Source organism: Thunnus maccoyii, chromosome 22 (assembly GCF_910596095.1).
Source record: "Thunnus maccoyii chromosome 22, fThuMac1.1, whole genome shotgun sequence".
Classification (NCBI taxonomy): Eukaryota; Metazoa; Chordata; class Actinopteri; order Scombriformes; family Scombridae; genus Thunnus; species Thunnus maccoyii.
Window position 1 is genome coordinate 11,150,891 of NC_056554.1, and position 23,505 is coordinate 11,174,395.

The 23,505-nt window shown below is 37.8% G+C and overlaps 2 protein-coding genes across 26 annotated transcripts in view; one reads left to right on the forward strand and one right to left on the reverse strand.

The window, feature by feature from the left end:
• Positions 1-3,407, reverse strand: part of LOC121888980 (multiple PDZ domain protein) — a 47,614-nt gene extending 44,207 nt beyond the window's left edge. For 5 of the 10 annotated variants that reach the window (XM_042400638.1, XM_042400640.1, XM_042400637.1 and 2 more), the window contains exons 1-2: positions 3,147-3,405; positions 808-891 (exon numbers count right to left, since the gene is read on the reverse strand). In XM_042400638.1, coding sequence (XP_042256572.1) covers positions 808-823 — 16 coding nt within the window. In that variant the 5' untranslated portion in view covers positions 824-891; positions 3,147-3,405. Of the gene's footprint in view, positions 1-807; positions 892-3,146 lie in introns of all 10 variants that reach the window. The other 5 variants (XM_042400634.1, XM_042400631.1, XM_042400632.1 and 2 more) reach the window with 4 other exon arrangements.
• Positions 1-23,505, forward strand: part of LOC121888982 (adhesion G protein-coupled receptor L3-like) — a 244,565-nt gene that overhangs the window by 9,353 nt on the left and 211,707 nt on the right. For 7 of the 16 annotated variants that reach the window (XM_042400645.1, XM_042400641.1, XM_042400650.1 and 4 more), the window contains exon 1: positions 17,502-18,169. The gene's annotated coding sequence lies outside the window, so the exon portion shown is untranslated. Of the gene's footprint in view, positions 1-2,547; positions 2,853-11,587; positions 11,646-17,501; positions 18,170-23,505 lie in introns of those variants that run through there. The other 9 variants (XM_042400651.1, XM_042400652.1, XM_042400653.1 and 6 more) reach the window with 3 other exon arrangements.

Here is a 23,505-nt window from a genome sequence, read left to right on the forward strand (position 1 = left end):
AATGGTTAATTGTACATGGACAACATGCCAGCCTTGAGTCTTGAGTGACCACAGATTGTGGCTTTAAAGAAAGGAACTAGCAGCACCAATTTGGCTCCGTGCTTGACAGTTGGACAAATAAATCTCTATGGGGACAAACAAAACAATCAAATATATGGCAACATTATCAGATATGGCAACATTGGCAGTCCACAAAGCCTTGAACTGAATCCAGGGCCTCTTACATTGGTTGAGAAAACTAACAACAGGCGCCAAATACGGCTACAGAGCCAGCAAAGACGGACACCCAACTGACAACACCAAACCCCTCGGCGAAACAATGCTCATTTTAAAAAACAAAGATTAGAAATAAAAAAAGGGCACAGTGGGTGTGTTTTGTCCTGTTCATTGTGGTCGGACTGAATCATGATTAAACTGAGTACAGCTTCTCAGTTGTGGGGATTTTCTTTGTCCTATGTGATAGCAAATTGATAATTTTTGGATTTTGGACTGTTAGTCTGAAATAAACAAGCTATCTGAAGCCACCGCCAATGGCTCTAGGGAACTGTAACAGCCAATTAATCGAGAAAATAATCTGTAGGTCAATCATTAATGAAAATAATCTTTACTTGCAGCTTTAATGACAACACAAGACACTAAAGTTTAGTATAATTAGGGATAGATGTAGGAACGAAAAGAGCATTTGATAGACACGATAGATAAAAAGATACTTACACTGCTTTAACATGTATTTACAACCACAATAAACAACACTGACTCAGTCAGACGTATCTGGCTGCCATTAAAACAATAAAAAACATGACTCACCCATTGTTTCAATCATTTTTAGAACTCCAGCCTAATGTGCTTTCTCCCCATTAACAGGAATTTCACTCTTGGATTTTTCAAGGCCTGTAAAGCAAAACAAAATGCGCGTTAACAATCAGAGAACCAAATATCACGGCACAGATTCACACAGCTGTTTTTCTCCTTTAGCAACACACTCCAGACGAACAGAAAGTAAGTGGAGGAAAGGCTCATCTAAACCTAATTTCTTAAATATTTTCATTTTGAAAAGGTCAACATAAAAGGGAAAATGGATATTTCCTTTCTGTCAGGGCCATGCAGTATTTATCTCTCAACACATACTTTGCCATAACATCACAGAGTAATCATTGTGCTGAAGAACTGTAAGCTGGTAAGTGAGTCCCAGCCCAGTGGTGCAGTGTGTCTTAACAAGCAGGCCATTTGAGCACTCATCTACTGTAGCTTGTTAGTTCCCTTATATTTGACTAATGCTCTTATTGATGGATTAACACCTGGTAATTTCCATTCCTGGGGACTTCATTCAGGGACTTTGGCAGCAGTTCTTAAATTATACATGACATGTCTGGAGCTTGCATTAAATGTCATTATCCATTTTATTTCTATCAGATAAATATAAATATTTTATCGAAACAACATTCTGATGATTAATAATCATATGCAGGCTTCTGTTAGCATCATTTTTTTTTGCTATTTTCTGACATTTTCTAGACTGAAAGACTAAAATAATCAGCAGATTCATCAATGATGAATCATTAGTTGCAGCCCTATATAAGTCTATATATAAATAAACCTGTTAGCCTCCAACAGGCAGCCGGGGATGGTATCAAACAAGAATTTTCAGAGAAAGAAATGACTCCCTTCTCCAGTAAATTCCAGTGTAAACAAAGCCAATGTCATGACGAACCCTGTTGCCTTGATACATCACGCCTTTAAAACCCATTGGGAACACATCAAGGTGCTTACGTCTTTTATATTTGACTAATGCAGTTATTAATAGTGTAATAGCTGTCAACTCCCATCCGGTAATGTCATATTTGATTTTTAGAGGTGGCTATGTTGCAAGCATGACATGACTCAGGGAGACATTACACGATTAAAGGAGATTGTAAGATAATTAAAAGCCCTATATAGACTCTTAGAATAGCTACGGTACATGTTGCAACAGGGTCACCACAGCATTGCTTTTGTTTCTTTGACTTTATTGTATTTTTATAGCTTTCAGGAAGACTGATCGGCTAAATACAGAATGTGGCAGCTGTGTGTTTTATTTGTCTGTGAATTAGCAGGTTTCATCTTTATGTGCTACTGTGATATTTACTGTGATATTCAATTTCAAAGTAATTCATTCATTCCTGATGTAAGAAAAATATGTATGTATAGTTATAGATTCCTATAATACTCATATGGCCTTGGGCTGTAATAGTTTATGTGTCTGTATAGGCTATTTAATGAGGGTGTTTAGTTTTTTTTATGTGCTATTACAGTAATATAGATAAAACAGTTGTAACAGAATATTATAGGTGTTGTTTCCAAAGATATATTATACCATATCCGTTCAAATGTATTGCAGTTATATCGCTCCTATTCTTCAGAAAGAGTAGAAGTGATTCACTGCTTGCACATATTCGGTAATGAGTAATGATTCACAGAAGGCCTAAGGAGCATTTCAGCTACTGTTACTCATTGGACTTCAATCCAAAACACAAGATAGGAGCTTTAAGATGGCATTTGCCTCGCTGCTGAAGTCATGTGTGAGCTTTGCCGTGACCACAAGTGACCAATAATAACAGGCTGTCATTTTGTCGCGCAGCTCTTCTCCAAAACAATAAGCATTACGTCGAGAAGAGAGGAGACTATTTAAATGTTTGCTTGTGTTAATCAAGCATTGGCTGCTAAGTACGTACGCGTATCCTGCCCGGTTTGATAATATTTTGAATATAGTCGTCAAGACACTTGGGACAATCCGCTTTTCTCAACAACTCCTCCTCCTCCTTCCCCATCTCATCCATGGAGCAAGAAAGCAACAGGCTTCCGACAAGAAGACGGTAAAGAAGTTAGACAGTATCACTGCTTTGGGGTATACAAACGCCCACGGTGGCTATTTAAACCACGCCGAAAATACTTTATACACGAAAAGAAGCACTTAGGACAATTTAAATCCCTGCTTAAATGCTTAGTGAACCGCCGCGACAGCAGGCGTCTCAGAATATTTTCCTCTCATTAGCGACATTGTAGCGAACAAAAGGGCGACTCTTGCAAAAGCTGAAGTCATTTCGTGTTTTCCCGAAGTCATTAGTAACATTTCTCCGAGCGAAACTTGTCAGAAAATATTCACTTACATGAGTGTGGAGCCTTATTTTCCCGGCGGCCAGTATCTTACCCTATCCTGCGTTGTCCTGCGGCTAACGGCGCACTGACTGGGGCTTAAAGATGGGGCGTAGTGTAACTCGATCCTATGGACATTTTCAGCGATAGCGGCACCGAGAGTTCAGCTGGGACTGAAGCGCCGCTTGCTGGCTGCCTTGACACCCAGGACTTCAGATTGTCAGGCCTAGCCCTCAGTTCCGGCCAGTGCCACAGTTAAACTCACTTTAGCATGGCCGAATTAACTTTTTTGAAGACCCTGGGGCGAAAATTTACTGTTGAGCCCCTGTTGCTTTTAAGTTGCAAACTCTAAAGATGGCAGCTTCATTATATTTTGTACACAGATTCAGAAAACAACCAGTACGTACAGGTAGCTAGCCCCAGGGTTTTGTATCTAATATATATATATATATATAGATAGATAGATACATAGATAGATATACTAAAATAATAGTAGTATTTTGTTGTCGAGATGAAATTTTAAAAAAAGTCTTTTTAACCCTTTAAAATCGTATCACTGCTCATATTGTGCACCTATTTCACAAAATAATCCAAAAAAAAGTTTTCTGTGTATTCTTATATTAAAATCTAATCACGGTTTCTTCTTGTAAAACAAAAATATGATGTGTGCTAACATAGGCTTGAATCAACCAATTTTAACCAGTAATATCATGACATTCACCCATCAATCAATCTTTAACTAACAATGACACGCCCACTGTTCAAATCAAATTCCTCCCAACATTATGTCCCGCCTGTCTATCCTTTTTCACTCGGAAATACATCACGATGCAGAAGTTAGATGCTCTCGAAATGCTGTTTCATTTGGACTTTAGTTGCCTCTCTAAAAGACAGGCCACATGATTAATGCAGTAGCCAATTCATTTTCCTCATGTCATACTTCCACCTATAGTACAGACAGATAATAAATCCCAGTGAGATCTACAACTATTTGAACATCTGTGCCTTTAAACTCTTATGTAGCTCAGGGAGAATAAGCTCCAAGGAAGGCGATTTATGAAATAAACACATCGAACTTTTAACTTTCAAAATATAACTGTCAATCAGTCTTATTATGACAGTTTTGCTTTGCTGCTGTAGTAATAATATGCAGTTTCCTAATATAAGTATGTTGGTCAATCCAACATTGTAATATGTGAAAGACTTGAAAGAATTCTGGTAATAGAACATGAACAAGCCAACCCCACAATACACATTTAGTTCCGTTAACCACAAGCACACATACTGTACATCATTAATACACCCACACACTCATACACGAACAGTAAATGCCTAAACCCACACAAGTACATTTAAAAAAATAAATGTATTAAGCTAATAAGCATTCAGGTATACTAAGCGATACGTGGTGTGATTTTGATTACAAGTGTAAAGTATTTTTAGGCCTAGGAAGCACCTTGGCAAAGGACACAACACACTGATAAAACTGAAATTCTCTGTCTGTGTCCTGTTTATAGGATTATGCACTCCATTTCAGGCGGCAGTGCGCCATGCTTATCAAATTTGATATGAGCTGTTATTCGAAATGAAATGTATCAAATGCCCACTGGGATAGAAGCTGCTGCCTGTTAACTCATGGCTCAACCCTAACAGCATCAAAATAGAAATATTCTGATTATATTTTTCCCATTGAATGTTAGGCAAAGAGAAGATCTTAAATATTGGCCGGTCAGGAAGATGCTACCAAGCTGTTGATCACCATCTGCCCTCTGACGCCAGGGCTTCCAGCTCCAGGATTTTTTGTTTTCATGGATCAAAACCCCAGAGGAGGAAAGCAGGAAGGAGCAGGGTCACTCTTTAAGAGTCATTTCAACACGGGGGAGAGGAATACCAGCTTCTTTCAGAAAGCTAATACTGACTAAATCCCTTTGCCATTTATATCTTTCCTTCTACCACCCTCTTATCCACACTATAACTCCCCTCTTACTTTGACAATAAGCCACTTTAATGTGGGAGGTCTGACTCAGCCAAAAGCTGAAAAAGACAAGAGATTGAAACAAGAAACAAAGAATGAAAAAAAACCCATTCAGCTCTGTCCTAGGCAGTTTATGCATTTTGTATTTTTATACCTGCCTATCACAAGCCTTCAGTGGTAGTCATTGTAAGACTGCTTAGTGACATGAGACACCAAATCTGTGGTGGTGTAACTGGATTCAAATCCTTAGTGATGTTTTTTTTCAGTAGTTTTGTTGTGTCCTTTGCTTTCACTAAGGAACAGGATTTAATTTCATTTGTTCATTTCAGTTAAGCCTTTTAAATGGACCTTTGCTGAACTGGCATTGTAAAATAAGACCAGAAAAGCCGACAATAGAGTTCAACCCGAAGCATAACAGGTTAATTGGTATATTTTCTGTCACAAATACTCAACCCACAAAGGAATAAATAAAGGTATTGAACAACTAAATGTTATTTATTCTAACATTCTAACATAACTCATTAAAGCCCCATATACCCAAGGTTTACATTATTAAAATGTTTAGACCCAGCTGGGTTGCCATACCACAACTGGTAAAGAGTTAGTTTTGTGAAACATACACTTTCCTTTTGTTTTAAGTACCCTTGTTTGATGGTCTCCATGACTATACTGGGACCAGGGTTAGCTTTTCTCCATGAGCACTCTGATGAACCAGTAAGCCCATATTAGCCATGAGCAATACTATTAGATACACCTGTGTTTGACAAGTCAAAATGTCTGCAGTGAGAAAGGTCTGTAGGTAGGTTATATACAGGACTTTGCACCAGGCATGTTCATATTGTTTTGCTAATATTGCTTGATTGCAATTTGGTGTGGAGATCAACAGTGGAAGTGATTATTCAAGGTCACAATGATGTAGCAATACAGTGACAACCATCTCTACTATAAAACGACATTGCTGCCTGAAAACTTGTCATTTCCTCTAAAGGGAATCACTTTTCAGATGTCATACTTTTAATGGGGACCAATTAGGTGTATGAAGGAATCGCAAGTCCAATGACTGAAACATACTGGCAAAGTGAAAGCGGGCATTGTCTGCCTGACTTGATTTATTGCCAATAAATCAATCAACATTCAAAAAGCTTTTGGAACTATGACATCCCTAAAGATGTAACAAAAGCCCATAGAGGGAATTAGATCACAATCTTTTTTTTCCCATGCAAGAGGGCTAGCCAGAGATAATAAATTAAGAATTCACTGAGTTATAGTAGGTACCGTTTTATTGAAAGAATTTTCATTAATCTTAATGGCCTTTTTCACAGCAGGCATTTTGACTTGTCGTGGTAGGAAAAGCACAAAGGTGTAAAGTTATATTCCCAGTCAGACCGATAAACATAAACATAACACTAACCTATGACAGGTCAGACAAGCCATGAGGTAAAAATAAAACAACAGACTAGATATTAAACTGAATTAGTCCTGGGTCAATGATAGTAAATTGCAAACAACAAGAAAGAATAAGAGTTTAAGATCTATTGAAAATTGACAGGTTATCCTGACACTGGACCTATAGGGAATTCTAGCTTTGTGTCAGTATGTCTTTGGGGTCAGAGGATTGAAAATTGAAAGTTTGGCCTGATGGTGTTGTAGAGCAAAGGTTATATGGGTCATGGCTAATCAATAGGGTTTTCCTGTTGGGAATATGGATGTGTAAACAGAATTTAATGCCAATCCAGCTGTTACTTTTTCAGATTGTGGAGACTTTGAGAGACTGTATTGGTAACAAAAATGAGACTTGGAATGTTGTGACGGAGAGGAGGTCATAAGGCCATCAAAATCAATCAACTTCTGTCTCTTGGGATGATGAGTGTGCACACCAAAAGTCATGCCAAACCAGACATAAAAATAAAATCAATTCTACACATTCTTTTATAACTACTGAACTGTAACCTTTTGTTTTCTTTGTATTTAGCACTCATGCAGCACTGTACTTATGTAATACATAACTATGAGAGCTGAGTTTGCAAAACAAAGGTCCTATATAAAATTTTCCATATTTTTAACAATCATTTCTGTAATACATTTATAAATGTAATGATTAAGTAGTCCTATGTGCAAGACCAAGAATGGTTCTCTCTTCCGTGTCATGCATTAGGTCGATAACATGGTAACAAATTAAAGAAATGCTGAACAGTGATGACAAGATGAGAAAAAGAACACATTTTGACTGTGATAAATGCATATTTGCATTTTAAACTTTTGAAGTGTGAGGAATCAAAGCTGAGGTGTGATTGAATGTGATTAGCATCAATTTCCTTCAGTGCCTGAGAGTTGGCAGCTCTGAGGTTGCTTGGTACAGGTCGCTGATTGCTAACCTGCTATTGTGGCTCATTACGGACAATTTATTTCCTCCATCTTCTTTTCAAGTTTCTGTTAGGGCTGCACGATATGAGGAAAATCTGTGATGTGTGATGACATTGTTCAATATTACCATGATGATATGACTTGCGATAAATAAACAAATATTGAAGTGTGTGTGTATATTAGCTATACAGTTCCTATGTCTTTTTGCTTTAATAGTCTCCAAACATTGAATAGCCTATGTCTACTGAATAAAGAAATGAAATAAATTATTTCAAATGTGCTTTTATTGAACAAATTGCACATGAATACCCAACCAACTCAAGAGAGCATTAATTTAAATAAGACACCATAACTATAAGAAATTAAAGTTTAATTTCCCCTGCTCCCTTTAAAATAATTTCGTCTAAAATCAACAAAATACATCTCTTACCATATAGTATTGAAATAAAAATATATCTGGGGGAAAACAATTTAAATGATTAAATACACATGAATTAAACACAGCAATTAAAAATAACTGTACTGTCTCCCATTGCAATCATCAAGGTGCAGAGATCTATAGCATAAAGGGGAAAATTGAAACAGAGCAGGGCCACTAAATCAAGGGAAAATTAGATAAAATCAGGAAAAAAAATATCTACCCCCCACGGCAGGTTTCATTTCACAAATGTCAAAAATCGATTTTCTAAATGTTAGTTAATAACATGATGTTGATGGAACAGAAAAGGCTTAACTCCACTGTGAGAGCAGTGCAGCACCCGGACAGTCTACAGCGCACACACGCTAGAGTTCATCTTCAAAAAAGGCAGCGGTTGCAAGCATTTTTTGATTTAATGACTAAATAATTACCTTTGTGAGAGGAACATGAAGGACATTATGAATACTTTCTACGCAGTCACCCAGAGACTAATGTTAGCGGAGCGGAGCAGCAATCAGCAGTAACAAACAAGACCGGCTGACTAACACACACTGCAGCACTTAAACAACTTAAACCAACTCTTAGTTGAAGACAATAAGTCTGTTTCACCTCAAAAACCCTATGCACGTTCTGTTGGAGACATAACATTAATACTAACACAGTAGAGCACTCTTCCGCCTGCATGGTACGTGAAAATAAAACGATTTTTCTTATTCATTGCATTTCAGGCAGTCTTATGCGATAAGTTTATCGTGCATGTTCATATTGCACGTGCATGTTCATATTGCATGTTTGTATCGCAATGATGAAACGATGAAAATATGATTTATCGTTCAGCCCTGGTTTCTGTAACTTCACACTTCAAGGAAATTACAACCTACATCACTTGAAAGAGATTTGAGAGCAGTTAACGGAGTCATGTCCCCACAATATAAGCTTACATTCAGACTACTCTTGGTTGTATTTTGTAGCACTCAGAATGCCACACAATATCAAGGGCTTTTGAATGCACCCTGAGTCAAAGCAGAGGTGAGCAGCAGTGGGGATAATAGATGTGCCTGATGAAGTTGGGAAAAATATGATAAATGAAATGTCTGCTCAGTCTTTAATGCAAGCATTAATCTTAGTGTACATTATTTTATGTTTTCATACTTCAATTAAGCATTACGTTCATATTTGTCTTACATCATACAAAACAAACAAGGTGACAGTGCTTCCTGCTGCCATCTTTCTTTGGTCCACAGCTGTTGTTATGCTTTGTATTCAAGTCTGGACCAAAGTGGTGGACTGAACCATCAACATTGCCGTCCCTAGGTATTGTGGCAATGTTAATATCAGTATTCAGTTTACGCCGCAGGTTTCGGGGGAGTCTGTTGTTGTGAGGTGAGGTGGGGGACGATACATCAGTCAAAAAAAACAGTATGAACCACGGACAGCTTCAGGAAGGGAGGGAAGGAGAGATTTAATTAGGCTATTGCCTACTCTAATACTTACAAAGTTAAATAAATAAATAAACTCACTATTTACTGAGGAATTTTGGAAACGTTCTTGGTTTTTCTTGTCATAGCCTGGAGAGATCGCTGTAGGAGGGTGTTTTATTTTTTTATTTTTACATCAAATAGCTTCTGAAATCTTGTACAAGAGAAACCTGCCTCAGAGAGGTGTGTGATCAGGAATGGCAATTAAGTCTGACAGACAGAGGGGATACTCAGATTTAATGTACGGCAGGAATGATGAGAGAAGCTGCTGAGCTGAATGCACAGTCAGGAGGTCCATTAGCAACACCGCACAGACATTTATCTGACACTGAATCCAGGCACAATAATTATGTATAGGCACACAAAACACAAGCCCATGAGCCATGATACATAAAAACACCCTGAACACGTCCATCAATCATGCTATGCACATTACTGACAGAGGATAGTCACATATACCGAGTTGTGCACACATTTAAAATGAGCGATGACAGGACATTAGATTTGATGTATTTCTTATATCATCCATTACAATGCGCTTTATGATGGTAGGTCAGCCCTTAATACAGTTTGGCTTCTGAATCCTTGATGCATGAAAATACAAAATATGACTAGTAATTACATTTACACAACTTTTACACAGTGGTAGAACTAAATGTTTATCTAACTCTGAACTTACGTGATGACAACACTTTGAGGCCTGTATTGTATCCAGAAAACAGAAGTTACATTTTTCATGAAGAAAGCTTATGGCCACATGCATTTGACTGTTATTTAGCCAAAGTTACTGTAATATAGGTGACATGTAAATTTAACGTGTACTGTATCTGTTCCCTTTCCAACATTTTCTGTCCTTTTCACACCAAACTTGAGAGAGAAAGACGCAGAGTGGTGGATGCCTGACACGATGATAAATAACGTGGTGTTGTTTGTGAAAATGCTTTTAATTGCTGAGGAAGTGATGGTGTATGTGTGACAGGGTGGGGGAAAAAAACAAGCATCTTGTCAAGATTCTCTCTTAAAACTGTCTGCTTGTTGACTGATAGAATATAGCGTTACACATGACCACCTACATGCTGTTGGGCAACCAGGATTTCTAGACAGCCGGTTGAATTTAGAGTTGATAAGGACACAAAAATTAATGCAATCGTGTACCACAGCACTGCAGTAAACGCTATCTTTGTGCATGTTTGTTTTTTGTTGAGTGTGTCAGAGAGTTGTCTAAATGTGTTGAGATGGAGATGTCACTAATTATAGTATGGTATTTCATCAGCTATCACTGTCTTTTTGTTTTGGTTTCTTTAGTTTATTTACAAAATTACAATACGTTCATAAAAATCAAACATATAAGACTTTGTCAGGGACCAAATTACAAGATCTTAGACTTAATTTCCTTGCTGATAATATATAACTTGGCAATTGTATCTCATTCAGATTAGTTTTCTGTGTAACATTTTTGTATTAGCAAAATAGGTTTTTAGGAAAGTGTAAAGGCTTCCAGATTATGTTGCTAGATCAGACAGAATTTTCATAATGGACATTAAGTTAGCTACTTTTAATCTCTGTGCATGGCACCAAAGGTTAGAGAACTAGAACCAGCTGGCTAACTTTCAGGACATGTCATGATTATGGTTGAAGCTGTAAAGTTTTAGGCCACAAGCTGTTATTGACATATTATCAGTTTACAAGGTTGTTATGGCAAATGTGGTAGCAAAGAATTATAACACAACACATATAGCAGACATGAAGCAACATTAGCATTCATTTGTTATTCATTTATCTGGCCACCTTAACTGCTAAATGCTCCACTATGTTGACAAGCTAGCCACTAACTTTGTCTGTCTTCTGTTCGGGTAACGTAGGTAATATATACAGTGGGTCGATCCAAACTCTTTTGCCAGAAACAGCTGCCTGCTAGTGCTGGAAACAGGGTTAATGAGAGCTGTGAGAGTCAACCAAAACAATAAATTTGCAGGCTGTAAAACCAAAACAATGAGCTAAAAGAACTCCCCGCAGAGCTGAGAGCAACTGCAGAGTTGAGTGACAATTACCTGTAGGTTCGTCAATACGTGTGACCCCTTTGCCATTACACATAATCATTTGGTCCATTGTTAATATAAAAATATTTATTGGTGCACCTTTAATAGATATACTAAAGTCATAACATAATTAAGTTGAGGTTGCTAAATTGACATTTTTCTGTTTTTTTTTTCCTTTTAGACTGTTCCTGATTGCATCATCATATTTGACTGCAGTGAACACTTCAGGTTCTCTAAAGGTAATGAGTGTCTCTCTACTTAATACAATTTACAAATAATAGAAAATATTATGTGTTCCGGTCTTTGTATTGGTGAAACGTGAGCTGTGTAACATCTCGGAATCACAGCAACAGTAATAGCACCACTCATTTAGCTTTCCAATGATCTTATTACAAAGTGAAATGTGTGGAAATCCATCCGACCAATAATAACTCTGAAACAGGAGAAGTAGGACGTGTATCATCCTTTGTGCCTGTTAGAATATCTGTAGGTTTGATTTCCTTCCTCCTGAACATACCTACAGCTTTAAATAACATGAATGCCAGTAGTAGCACCGTTAAGATAAACTTATATAGTAAACTTTTGTGCAAATTTTGCATGTTGTGCAAAAAGCAAGCGCAGCAAGCAGGAACTGTTCTGAAACACTGACATGTGGGTTGAAGACGTCTCTTTTTTTAGCACAAAGCTCTGTTTTTTTCCTTTGTGGCGTCTCTGTATACGTGCTGCTGTGTTTTTTGCTGCAGTGATTTTTCAGTCGTGTGGGGGTTTAAACACAGCAAAGGTCAAACGCAAATCTCAAGGAACACACACATATACTGTAGGTGTACTCCTGATTATTTGTAGAACTCATATTGTCGTGGTATTTAGATATATCTATTTTATATCTATTTTTATTTTAGCAGAATTAGCTGAATCAAATCTTGTTGACTTCAGTAATATTTTATAAAGAATGTGACAATATACTGTATGTGCAACTTAACCTAGCACAAAGCTTTAGAAACCATGTTTCACAAAGTCTTAAAATATGGGGAAAAAACTCAGAAAGAGAAAGAAAGAAACACACCCAGTGACAGTAACTGCACAGTGAGTTCTTTTCCACACACAACCTTTGCCTATAGTAGGTGTGTGTGTGTGTGTGTGTAGCTAGCCTCACTCCTACACACCCTCACTGCAGACACATACACGCTTTCTCTTGCTCATCCAGTAGAATACAGAGATTCATTGATCCGGATTTTAATTTCAGTACATTGAGTTATACACTCTTTTTTTTTTTTTTTGTTTGTCTATGTTGAAATCATTATACCCGTATGCATTAGGACGCAAATTAATCTGAAGCGGATGGCAGCCGATATTCTGATTTGAATTATTCAAAAATGTCTGTTAGGGCTGACTCCAATTTGTCAGAGTCATGATATGAATGAGTTTAAAAAGTCAAAGAGCAATTTTTGCCTCATTAAAAAACAAACAAACAAACAAACAAAAAGACACACACACACACAAATCCAAACAAACACCACAAGCCTGTTGAACTGCATTATGTACATTGACTCGTTACAGTATTGGCTGCTGGACTTACTTAAGTGATTCCATCTTTGTGTCTTAATTCTAAGTAAACTGATTCTACAATGTAGGTTTATTCTTTTTTTTAAATATGTAGGAGATTTAAAATAATAATGTTTGCTGAGAATGTGACTAGTCCCTTGTTTGTGCTGCAGTGGGTGAAAGAAATGTAGGTGTTGCTTGGTGAACTTTATTGCAGCTGATGTAATGTACGACGTAGGCAGGCATGTCGTGTCTACTGACTGCGGGGTAGTCATGTGCCGGCACGCACTTAAGTTAAATATAAGTCACATTAAGCAGCCCTTGAAATAGGTTTAATAATGTAAAGTGCTGTAGATCAACACCTGCACACTTAATCCAAAGCCACAACTTTCATTTTAATTCAAATGGATGTTTTGATCCAATTTGGATCTTTGTCAGGCCAATTTTTTTTCTTTTTTTCTTTTCTGACCTGACAAAGATCCAACCCAGTAATAGTCTGTGTGAGTTATGACTCTTGTCTGTCTGGAACAAAGGCGGATGTAGTGTGATGACGTTATCGGCACCACAAAACCCTTTTACGGAGGAGGTTTGGGTGGATGAATGGGTCAAAAACAGCTGTGGAAAGATAAGACCGCAGTTTGTTTCTGGTTTCCTACCCACAGCCCACTTTTTTTGTTTTTCTATTCACCATGACTGTGACGGTCATGTTCTTTCCCTAACCTTAATCAAGTAGTTCTTTCAACCATAACTGCGATCGCTTTCTATCTTTAACCAAATGTGCCTAAATCTAATCGAATCATATGAATCATTTTCGTAAAACCGATCAATTTTTAGTCCTAGTGCCACTGAAACTCGCTAAACCAAGTGCACATCCTCACAGTTCCCCACAAATAGCTGAAGAAGAGTGTTTAGTTGTCTAAGCACTTTAAGCACTGCTGCATAATGTAAGTGTCAGCACTGTGGAGATGATAATTCCTAGGCTTGCTAGCATGGATAAACAGGGAAAATGGCTTCTACATTATTGGATTCACTTTGCACAACAACTGTCCCCATAAGCCTTAATTTTCCTGAACAGCTTTATGTTTGGCAGGAGTTTCTTATAACAGCATGGTGAGTAGCTGTACAGAGGTTTTATAGTGCCGTGCATCACTTTATGGTGTTCAATTATGACTGTGTCTCAGGTGCTTAGCTCTCTGTATTTAGTAAATCCATTGTTGGCAGCTGGAAATTTAGCATTAGCATGTCACACACACACACAATTCTACATATTGCCATAAACCTCAAATGTTGGTGTTTACAAGGAAATAGACATTGAAATGAGCCCGTTGTTATACAAATGACTTGGCTCGGAAACTATGTTTGTTAGGTTTTTCCCCCTCTTTCTGCAGATTTTATCCATTAATATTTCATATATACTGTTTGCTTGTGGCACATGTAGATACAATTACAAATATAAACAACAACAAAAGAAAAAAAAAAAAAGAACTGGATATTTTCAGCCTGTCATATGCAGATTGTCTCCTTTTTTCCCTCAGTTTCCTCTATTAAGAGGAAACACTTTTGTGTTTGTGTGAAACCAGAACATTATAATTTAACTTTATGGACACAACACACAGTAGTTAAAGCCCAACGGTGCGTCTTTTGGGTTTGGCTTTTGATTGATATATATTTCGTCTTCCATCGCACCTGGTAAGACACAAGTGCTTATAAGAAATCCCATTTTGGTATCAGTGTACTAGCTTTGATACTGAATGAGTGCCAGACAATCCAAACTGCTGATGCAACATGCTGCTATACAGATGTTTACAGAGATAAGAATAGTAATCAAATATTTAACAAGCAGATATTCAAATTTATAATTCAGTTTTTACATTATAACTAATATTAAATATATATTATCCATGACCTTTGCCGTCCTCACAGTGGATAATAAATCTACTGTATGAATTATGTTATTCTATTGATGCTTAATGGATTTTTTAACCTGCAGTAACTGACTTTTTGGACACTTGGGGGCAGCAGAAACAAGCTGCAAACACAAAACTGAGAAAATATCACTTTTTAAGTTGATATGCCACATTTGTTAGCAAAAAGTTTCCCACATCCAGCAGATATAGAGCAATGTTCATTTGGAGTCATGTTTCTGACCACCTTTAGTGAATGTAAGTTCAATAATTTACTCCCCTTGTAGCTATGTTTTTCATCTTCACAGACTCCTGAAGGAAATATCTGGCCCTTTAGCTGCTAAATGCTGCACTGTATCCATCAGCTAGTCTCTAGCTGTGTCTGCCTGCTGTTTGGTGCTGGGCAGGTAGAGTACAGTCAGTTAGATGCTTTTTCAATGAATAAAACTGCCGGCTGTGGCAGAAAACAACATTTTCTGTTTATTCATCTCCTGGAGATTTGATAAAATCTTGATATAAAAATATTGATTATAACAGCTTTAAACTTGTAAATCAACTGAGTGTCCAATTTATGGAAAACACTTTATTGCTTTGTTTAAAAAAAGCATTTTTTTCCCTGTTTATAATCAAAATTTAAGTGATGATATTTGTATCAGCATGAGAGCGTGTGGGTGTTGAATTTGATTTTGTAAAACACTTCATCTCAAATTGAAAATGAACTCACTCTGCCTTTGCAATTTGTCAGAGGCATATGACTATGAATGTAATTTTTAAATTCCTAAAAGGACACTCGGCTCAAAATGAAAGGTATTTGTGTGACGGAAGTAGTGTTATCTCTGTCTTGAGGACCCTTAGTGTAGAATTTGCATGAAATCTTTTTCGGCATGAAATAAGAAACAAATCCTTTTGCTGATCCATTTACTGTAAATGGGAGACTGATAATAATAGTATACGGGTATTTTTTTAATGTTGAAATGTCTGATTTCACACAGACATTGAGAAGCTCAGACTATTGTCTGATCATATCTTTTTCTTTGTATTACAACTTTTAATAAGAGTTCCTCACACTGACAAGTAATGATGGAGCTTAATAATCACAAGAATAACATGAATTCTTTATTGGGATTTTTGATTTGGACTTTTAGTTCAGTTCAGCTTTTGAAAAAGGAAACTGCTGTATTCATGCAGTTCAGGGATGTTTCCTAACACTTTAATGATTTTCTGTCTTTTTCTGCTATAAAACTATAGCAGGGTCTAACTTGCCTTCATTTACATGTTTTTGAAATGCTTTTCCGTTTCAGTGGAGGAAGCGCAAAGCTGTTTATACTTCAATCATGAAGAGTGTGTTATTCATAAGATAAAAAGGAACTGATCCGCAGCTGACTAGTATTCTACTAGTCTGCAGGCATCTGTATCTCCAGCATCGGTGTAGTATTCATGTTACTGCTAATGTAAAAACTGTTATTTGGTAGTTCCTGTACATTTTATGTAGTCGAGACGGCGGCGGTATATTGCATGGCACTTATGGCGTAGCTTTGAAGCTACCTGGTTTATGCAAGTGGTAATCGCAGGCTGCTTTGGTCAATGCTCTACCTGGAGAAATCCATTTGCATCGGGGGTGCATGGAAAGCAGTGCCAGGCGGAGATAACGCTGCATCTTTTCAAACAGAGCCAGCCATTATTTTTCATGGGGGTGTTCTGGAGTTCAAGGTGTTTCTCAGACAGGAAACACAGTGCAAAAATGGGCCGCAGGTCTGTGTTCGCATGGGCTCATTAGTATAGCACTGGGTGAGTGATTAGATGATTACTTGTTATTGTTTGATTGTAATTAGGATTATTAAAGTGATTAATTGGCTATAGAATGATTGAGAGGTTGAAGTCTGGCTGGTTCCAGATGGAGATGTGGTGCAGCTGCTGCAGCAGCAGCGTTCAAAGGTCATTAGAACATTAAAGATTTTTGTGGGTTTTTTTTGATCATTCAATTTCAGTCAAATGATGTTGGTATCTGAAGATTTAGCTTTCATACTTGGGTTTGATTTTGTGAAGCCATTTTAAACTGATGTTTCACAACTGCTGAAAATACTGCCAAAGGAACAGTATGAACTACGGTTGATGCAACGGGATAAAAACATGAAGTTTCAACATTGATCTGCTTGAATAATAGGCTTCCACCAAGAAAACAGACCATGAACACCCCCCACCCCTCAAGAGAGTGTTGAATAAATTCTACATCTGCAATTTTTTTTTATTTCTAAAACAGCATCCCTTACATTTTTACCTGGAATGTTTGGCATTTTAAGTCATGAACTAAAAAAAAAAAATTCAACTTGCATTTCCTTCATCAAATACATGACTGTTGTGGTGGACACAGTTACTTAATATCAGCTGCATTTCCAAGAAGCATTGACTCTTTGGAGAAGGAGGCAGTGGATTTCGCATAAATATTGCAGTCACATGCGCACAGACAGAATGCAATATAACATAGGTCTCCTCGCCAGCCTCAGGCGAGAAATACTGTAGGTAGAGAGGCTTTGGTTTCTAGCATGTTATCTAGTGTTTGCTGCTAGGTGGAGCCCGAGTATATGGCGAGAGCGGCAATCCACATCCGAGTTTTTCCTCTCACCTTTCACTGGCTCTCCAAACCCCTCTGTCTCCATACAGAATTACTCCCAGCCAGTGCGTACAATTGGTTTGTCATAGTCGCAGAGAGCTCAGTTTCTGGACCAAAACAACTTAGATTCTTCTCCCCCTGCGGAGCTTTTCTCACAAGAACCCCCCCTACCACCACCTCTCCTTTTTCCAAATTCTTCTGGATAATCTTTTTTTTTTTTACTCTTGTTTGCGTGCGTGAGTGGTGAGGAGCTGTTGGCGTTTCGCCTTTCAGTTGTATGGGACGTGATGTAGCCCCCGCACAGAAGGACGCCTTGTGCCATAAAGGGATGTAAGGGACAGTACCGTGGATACAACGCTGGGAAGCTGCTGTTTCTCCTGTCATCACCGGGGACTCGGGGATTGTGGACGCACCGCAGATTAGATTGAGGCGATTTTTACGCGGATATTGGAAGGGAAGCGGAGCGACAGGAGGCAACTATTTTGGATTCGTTGTTCTCCTGTCCTCGACCCCCTTTTTTTCCCCCCCATCAAGTCCGTTCCTCACACACACACTCACACACATACATACACACACACACACACACAGTGCGTAAAGGACGGTACCCAACGGGCTGAGAGACACTTGTGAGAGAAATGATCGCTAATACTTTGAATGGAAGGACGTGAGCTATACCTGCTTTTCACCAGTCGTTTCTAAATACGCGGTAAGTGTGACGTTCCTCAACAACAACAACAAAAAAAAAAATACATTGTCGTCGTCCCCCTCCTTCTCTTGTTTGTGCGCATATCCACAAATTATCTGCAGATTCAGCTCAGGGGCGATAATAATGCCCATGAAAGAATCCCTGCAGTACTGTTGATGTGCTCTGTAATGTCTGTCTTGGCATGCACTCCACTCTTAATTACTTTGACTGTGCTGTTGATGCGTTCAGGTGTAATCAGCGTCGATCAACGCGCAACATATTGATAGCCAATATGATTTTTTTTTAATTTCCTTTTGGACTAATTAATCCGCTCTGTTAGAGGGATGGATTATTATTATGACCTCATGTATCCGGGGAATTGTTGAGTAAGTGAAAGATGTTTTTTTTTATTTTAACATTCACATGCTGCTTAAATAATGTGCACTGCTCTAATAGAAGTTTAAAATCGTGCGCATATATTGGATGAATGAAGTTTTTTTTTTTTTTGCATTCTGAAGTCATGGAGTGTTTTAGTTTTTCCTAACCCTAGCAAGTTCAATGTAAATAAATTATAAATATGGAGGGGTGAAAAAAAGGCTGACAGACAGTAGCTGACCACAAAGGCTAAATTGTGTGTCTTTCAAAGGTGCTTGAATCAAGAATGCAGGCCTGTGTTTACTGTTGCAGGATGTTGTTCAAAATGTACTGGGAGTGTGAGGATAGATGCTTTGGTGCAACTGCATTTTTCACAATAGGTAGACTATGTGTGCGGTATAAAATGTGCAAGTTATCGGTATCTATGGAGACATTTCACATATATTTAGCTAAAACATTCCCCTTTCAGTCAGTTGACTCATTTGCATTTTTTCCCCAAAGTGTCACTATTGGATCTTTTTGCAAAAAAAAAAAAAATCAGTTGCAGTGAAATAAAAATAAAAAAAAAGAAAGAAGGAATGGTGAAAAGGCTGCATATGTCTTGTATGGTTGCCTATATGCAGAGAAAGACAGGCTTCCTGTGTCTGAGAGAGAATGAGCGCAGAGTTGAAGGGGCCACTGTACCGAATGCTTTGATGTAAGGACAGCAAACTGTCTTTCAACATCAAAATCAAAGTGGAAAAGGTAACTAAGCCCATCACTCTGAATCGGATCTGTAGTTTTCTCATCACTGCACAAAGATGCACCTTCATTTCCAATTCATCGTTTGGAATGTGGTCTGACCTACTGTAGTTTTGAATTTTCTCTTGAATAATTACAACAGATGTGGATTTTTTTTTTTTTAATAGGGTGACGAGTTAGTTTTCTCCCCTTTCTGCAGTGGATCACTTGTTTGTAAGAGGTGAGACAATCATTCAGAGATGCTTTTCAGCCACTTGTGATTCATCTGTGATTCAGGTGTGTGACTATCTTCAGTGTTGTATTGGTTTTTTTTTCCCCCCTTATTTCAGAATATCATTAACATAATTGTCGGTTGTATTGTATTTGACAATTACATTCATTATGTCCTGGGCTGCAGTACCATCTGTCATATAATCTGCATTTGTGGAAGTGCCCTCAAGCGGATGACACACACACACACACACATATTCAACACACACACACATACACACACCTGCAGTTTCCGCTAATAACAGTAAAAACCTTGACTTCCTCCTCCAGGGGAAACTCAAGGGGACATTTGATGCTTTCTGACTTACAGTATGTCAACCTGCACTTTGTGTTCAGCCTGTCTCTTCCATTTTGATTCAGCTAAACGCTGCTCCCCGTGGAATATAATTGAGGTTATATTTAATATAACAGCAGTTGAACCAAGCCTCTGATGTGATACCTGATGGGACGGCACTGTATGAAAATAAAATAATTGTTTTGAATCTGTTGGTAGTGCGTTGTAGGAAGATGAGAGTTGTGAACATGAGTCACTGTACGACTCATTGATGGAAATGGTCATCAAAGTGAGACAGTGATAGGTGGTTGAAATAAACATGATAATACCCCACAGGCACAGGATCTAGTGTTTCTAGTCCCCCATCTGAATCAGAATGTATTAGTTTAACAAAGTATATTTCTAATTTAAATATTTAAGACACTAGTCTCGTGTTTTTGATTGCCAGTGGCTTTAGAATGATTTATGTATATGCAAATGTAATTTAATACATTGATTTGATAGGAAAGGTGGCATTCAAATAGAGGTAATATTTCCCTAGCAATGGATTAGATGGTTTTCTGTTTACAGATAAAGGAACTGCAACTTCAATGACAAGCCCCTCTGTTACATCCAAACCAGGTTTACCAGTTGGGAAGGGACTTACAGTGAGAATATAGCAAACAGTTGTTGTAAATTACTGAACAATACCCCGAATACGACTGAGTCACAGAGGAAAATTCATTTATGGCTTAACTTGCCACTCAGTGTTTGTGTATTTTCACCATAATGTTATTTTTGCCGGTTTATGCTGTTAAATGTTTTGGAAATGTCTACTCTCAGCTCTTTAAAATGAATATTTAATCTTTTTTTCTTCCCCAGAGAAGCCTAGAACCCATCACCCTAAAACACTTAGAGGCCTCATGAAAGAGTGATTCAGACTCCCCTTTTAGTCTGTGGAGTGTTTTCTTTTGTATGTTGTTTTACAGTGCAACACTTTGTTCTGGCACATATTTCTTCCTGTTGTGTTGTATAATACTAATATGGGTTAATTTGTTACCCTCGCTGGGAAGCATGTTGTTTCTTCTTTGGGTCATTCGTATTGTTCCTCAGATGTAATCCCACTCTCTGTGATGTTCCCTTTTCACCCCTTGGATGATATAGTGTAGCTTTTTTCAGCAAGTGAATTTGCGTTTCTTCCCATTGCCAGTTCCATTTATTTGATTTGATTTTTTTGCCTTTTCGGACATGATAGCAAGCCAGGAGGAATCCAATTTGTCGTCGCAGTATGAATATAGACATGGGCTCTCCAATTTTCTTCATTAGGTTAGCTTATGTGGGGCACAGCTTCATGGCTCATTATGTACAGCGAGGGCTTTTACTGCTGTATCAATTTGGATAACCATTCTTCAAAGTGTAGCGGTTGAAAAAGTCATCTGTCAGTCACATGTGCACGTTTCCTGTGTATTGACGACATCGTTTTTGCTATGTAGCTCATGTTTAAGGAAGTTGTGATGGATTTGAACAGTTTCCTTTAGCAATTAGTGTTTTTAATCTTCTTTTTTATTACTATAATAATCATTACCACAAGAGTGGGTCTGCCTAATATAAAAGTACAACGTTAAGGATTTAAAATAATTTAATACTTTCTTTGAACCGACAGTTCATTTGACAATAACTGAACTGTCCTAATGCTGCACACACTCCCTCCTCTGGTAGTCTAAGCAAGTTAAAACCAACTCTAACAGCTATGTGTCCAAATAAGAAACAGATTTTGGACTGAAAAGCAGTATATCACAATCACTGAGTGAATAAATAACTTTTTATGTCTATGTACCAAAGTGCTTTGCCTGTGGTGATCTGGCATGCTACTGCATATAAATGCATTCAATGTTCAAAGTCAAGTACAGTTTTCCTCAGATGGCGTTTCAGATGTTGGATTTATATTTTCTCCATCTGAATGTCTGTATAGTTGTCTCTCTTGGGGTCAGCTGTTTTGATTTACTTTTTAATGTCCTTCCCACCAACCACACGCGCATAAACACTAATGAGAGAAATTATTAATCAGTGTTTTTATTGATCAAAGTCAGAAAAATTGTTCAGTTGAAGGTGGCGATGACAAAACCTGTTAAGGAATTACAGTTACATTGTAGAAAGTGGATTACAGTTCCAGCAAACTTGATGGTCTCCATGACAACCACTCAGTAGCCTCTTTCACTCATGGAATCTGCAACATTGGTGGCTTCAATTCGAAGGATAAAGATACGGTCACATTACACCCCTTCTCCCATTCGTTTCAATTGAAATCCATACGACCGCACATTCCAAGCATGTGTTTCCTTGAGAGCTGGAATGATTAGATGATTAATCAATTAGTCAGTCAGCAGAAAATGAATCTGCAACTTTCTTGACAATCAGTTTGTCTTTTAAGCCATTTGTTCTGCAAAAATGGGTCTAGCCTCAAATGTGAATATTTGCCAGTGTTCTTAGTCTTTTATGATGGCAAATGGAATATCTTTGGGTTTTGGACTGTTGGTTGGAGACATTTTAAGACGTCACTGTGGGTTGTGGGAAACTGATACCCATTTATCCATTTTTGGACATTTTATAAACATAATTATTCAAATGTTGAAGAAAAAATCAGCAGGTTGTTTGATAATGAAAATCATTTTTAGTTGTAGCCTTGGTTTCCTGTGTTGGTGTGATGTCATGGATGGATTTGGCGGACTTGGAAGACAGAGTTCAACCTTGATTAACTTTGACTGGTGGATGTACTATGTTTGGAAATGGAGAAGTCATTATTCTAGTGATGTGCCGTCACATTTTTCTGTAAAATATTACACTGCCAGACCCCCATTAGAACCATGACATCTATCCTTTTTTTTAAAGTTTGGTGCAGTTTCATTTGACAGAAGTTTAACGTGACTATACCTTGAGGTGTTTTTGCACATTCAAACTACGGGCTCTGTAGATTGAAACCTTTATGTTAAATCTCTTTTCATATGACACGATTTTATCTTGAAAGATCAGACATATTTTTGACTTCTCTTGGGCATCACTGAATGAGATCCTTGATGAGTTTGAAAATCAGAACACCACAGAAGTGGCGCATCCTGAATTTTCACACAGGCTGTCTGAATGATGGATTGTATTACTTATTTTGCAGTTGAATGATTGTTTATCCCTGCGGCTGGATGCTGACATGTTAAGAATCACAGAAACATGCTCAGAGGAGGAATATGATGCCTTATATTGGATGTTTTTTTTCCCCCCTGTGATTTTTAATAATGGGTGGCCTTATGTCCTGTGTAACCCCAGTGATATATATATATATATATATATATATATATATATATATATATATATATATATCACTTCATATACATATAAAATGTTTATCCTTTATGATATTCAAACCTGCGGCAAAAAAGATAAGGCAGACCACTTACTGTATTGTATTCCAAGGTCCCAGTGACAGGAATTATCATGCTTTTAAGAGTGAGACAGGTTGGTCTGCTGGGGCCCTTTTTCTGGCAGGAATGTCACAAAAGAAGAAAAGCAAAAGCTGAAAAAAAAAGAAAGCATGGCCGAGGAAAGGTCCTCGAGGTCTCTGCCTTTCAACACTTTAGCTGTCCTGTCTCATAAAGAGCTTGGACACAAAGGTTTTGACACAGGACCTTTCTCCGTGGCTGGTTTACAACCAAAAAGCGGTTAGGAT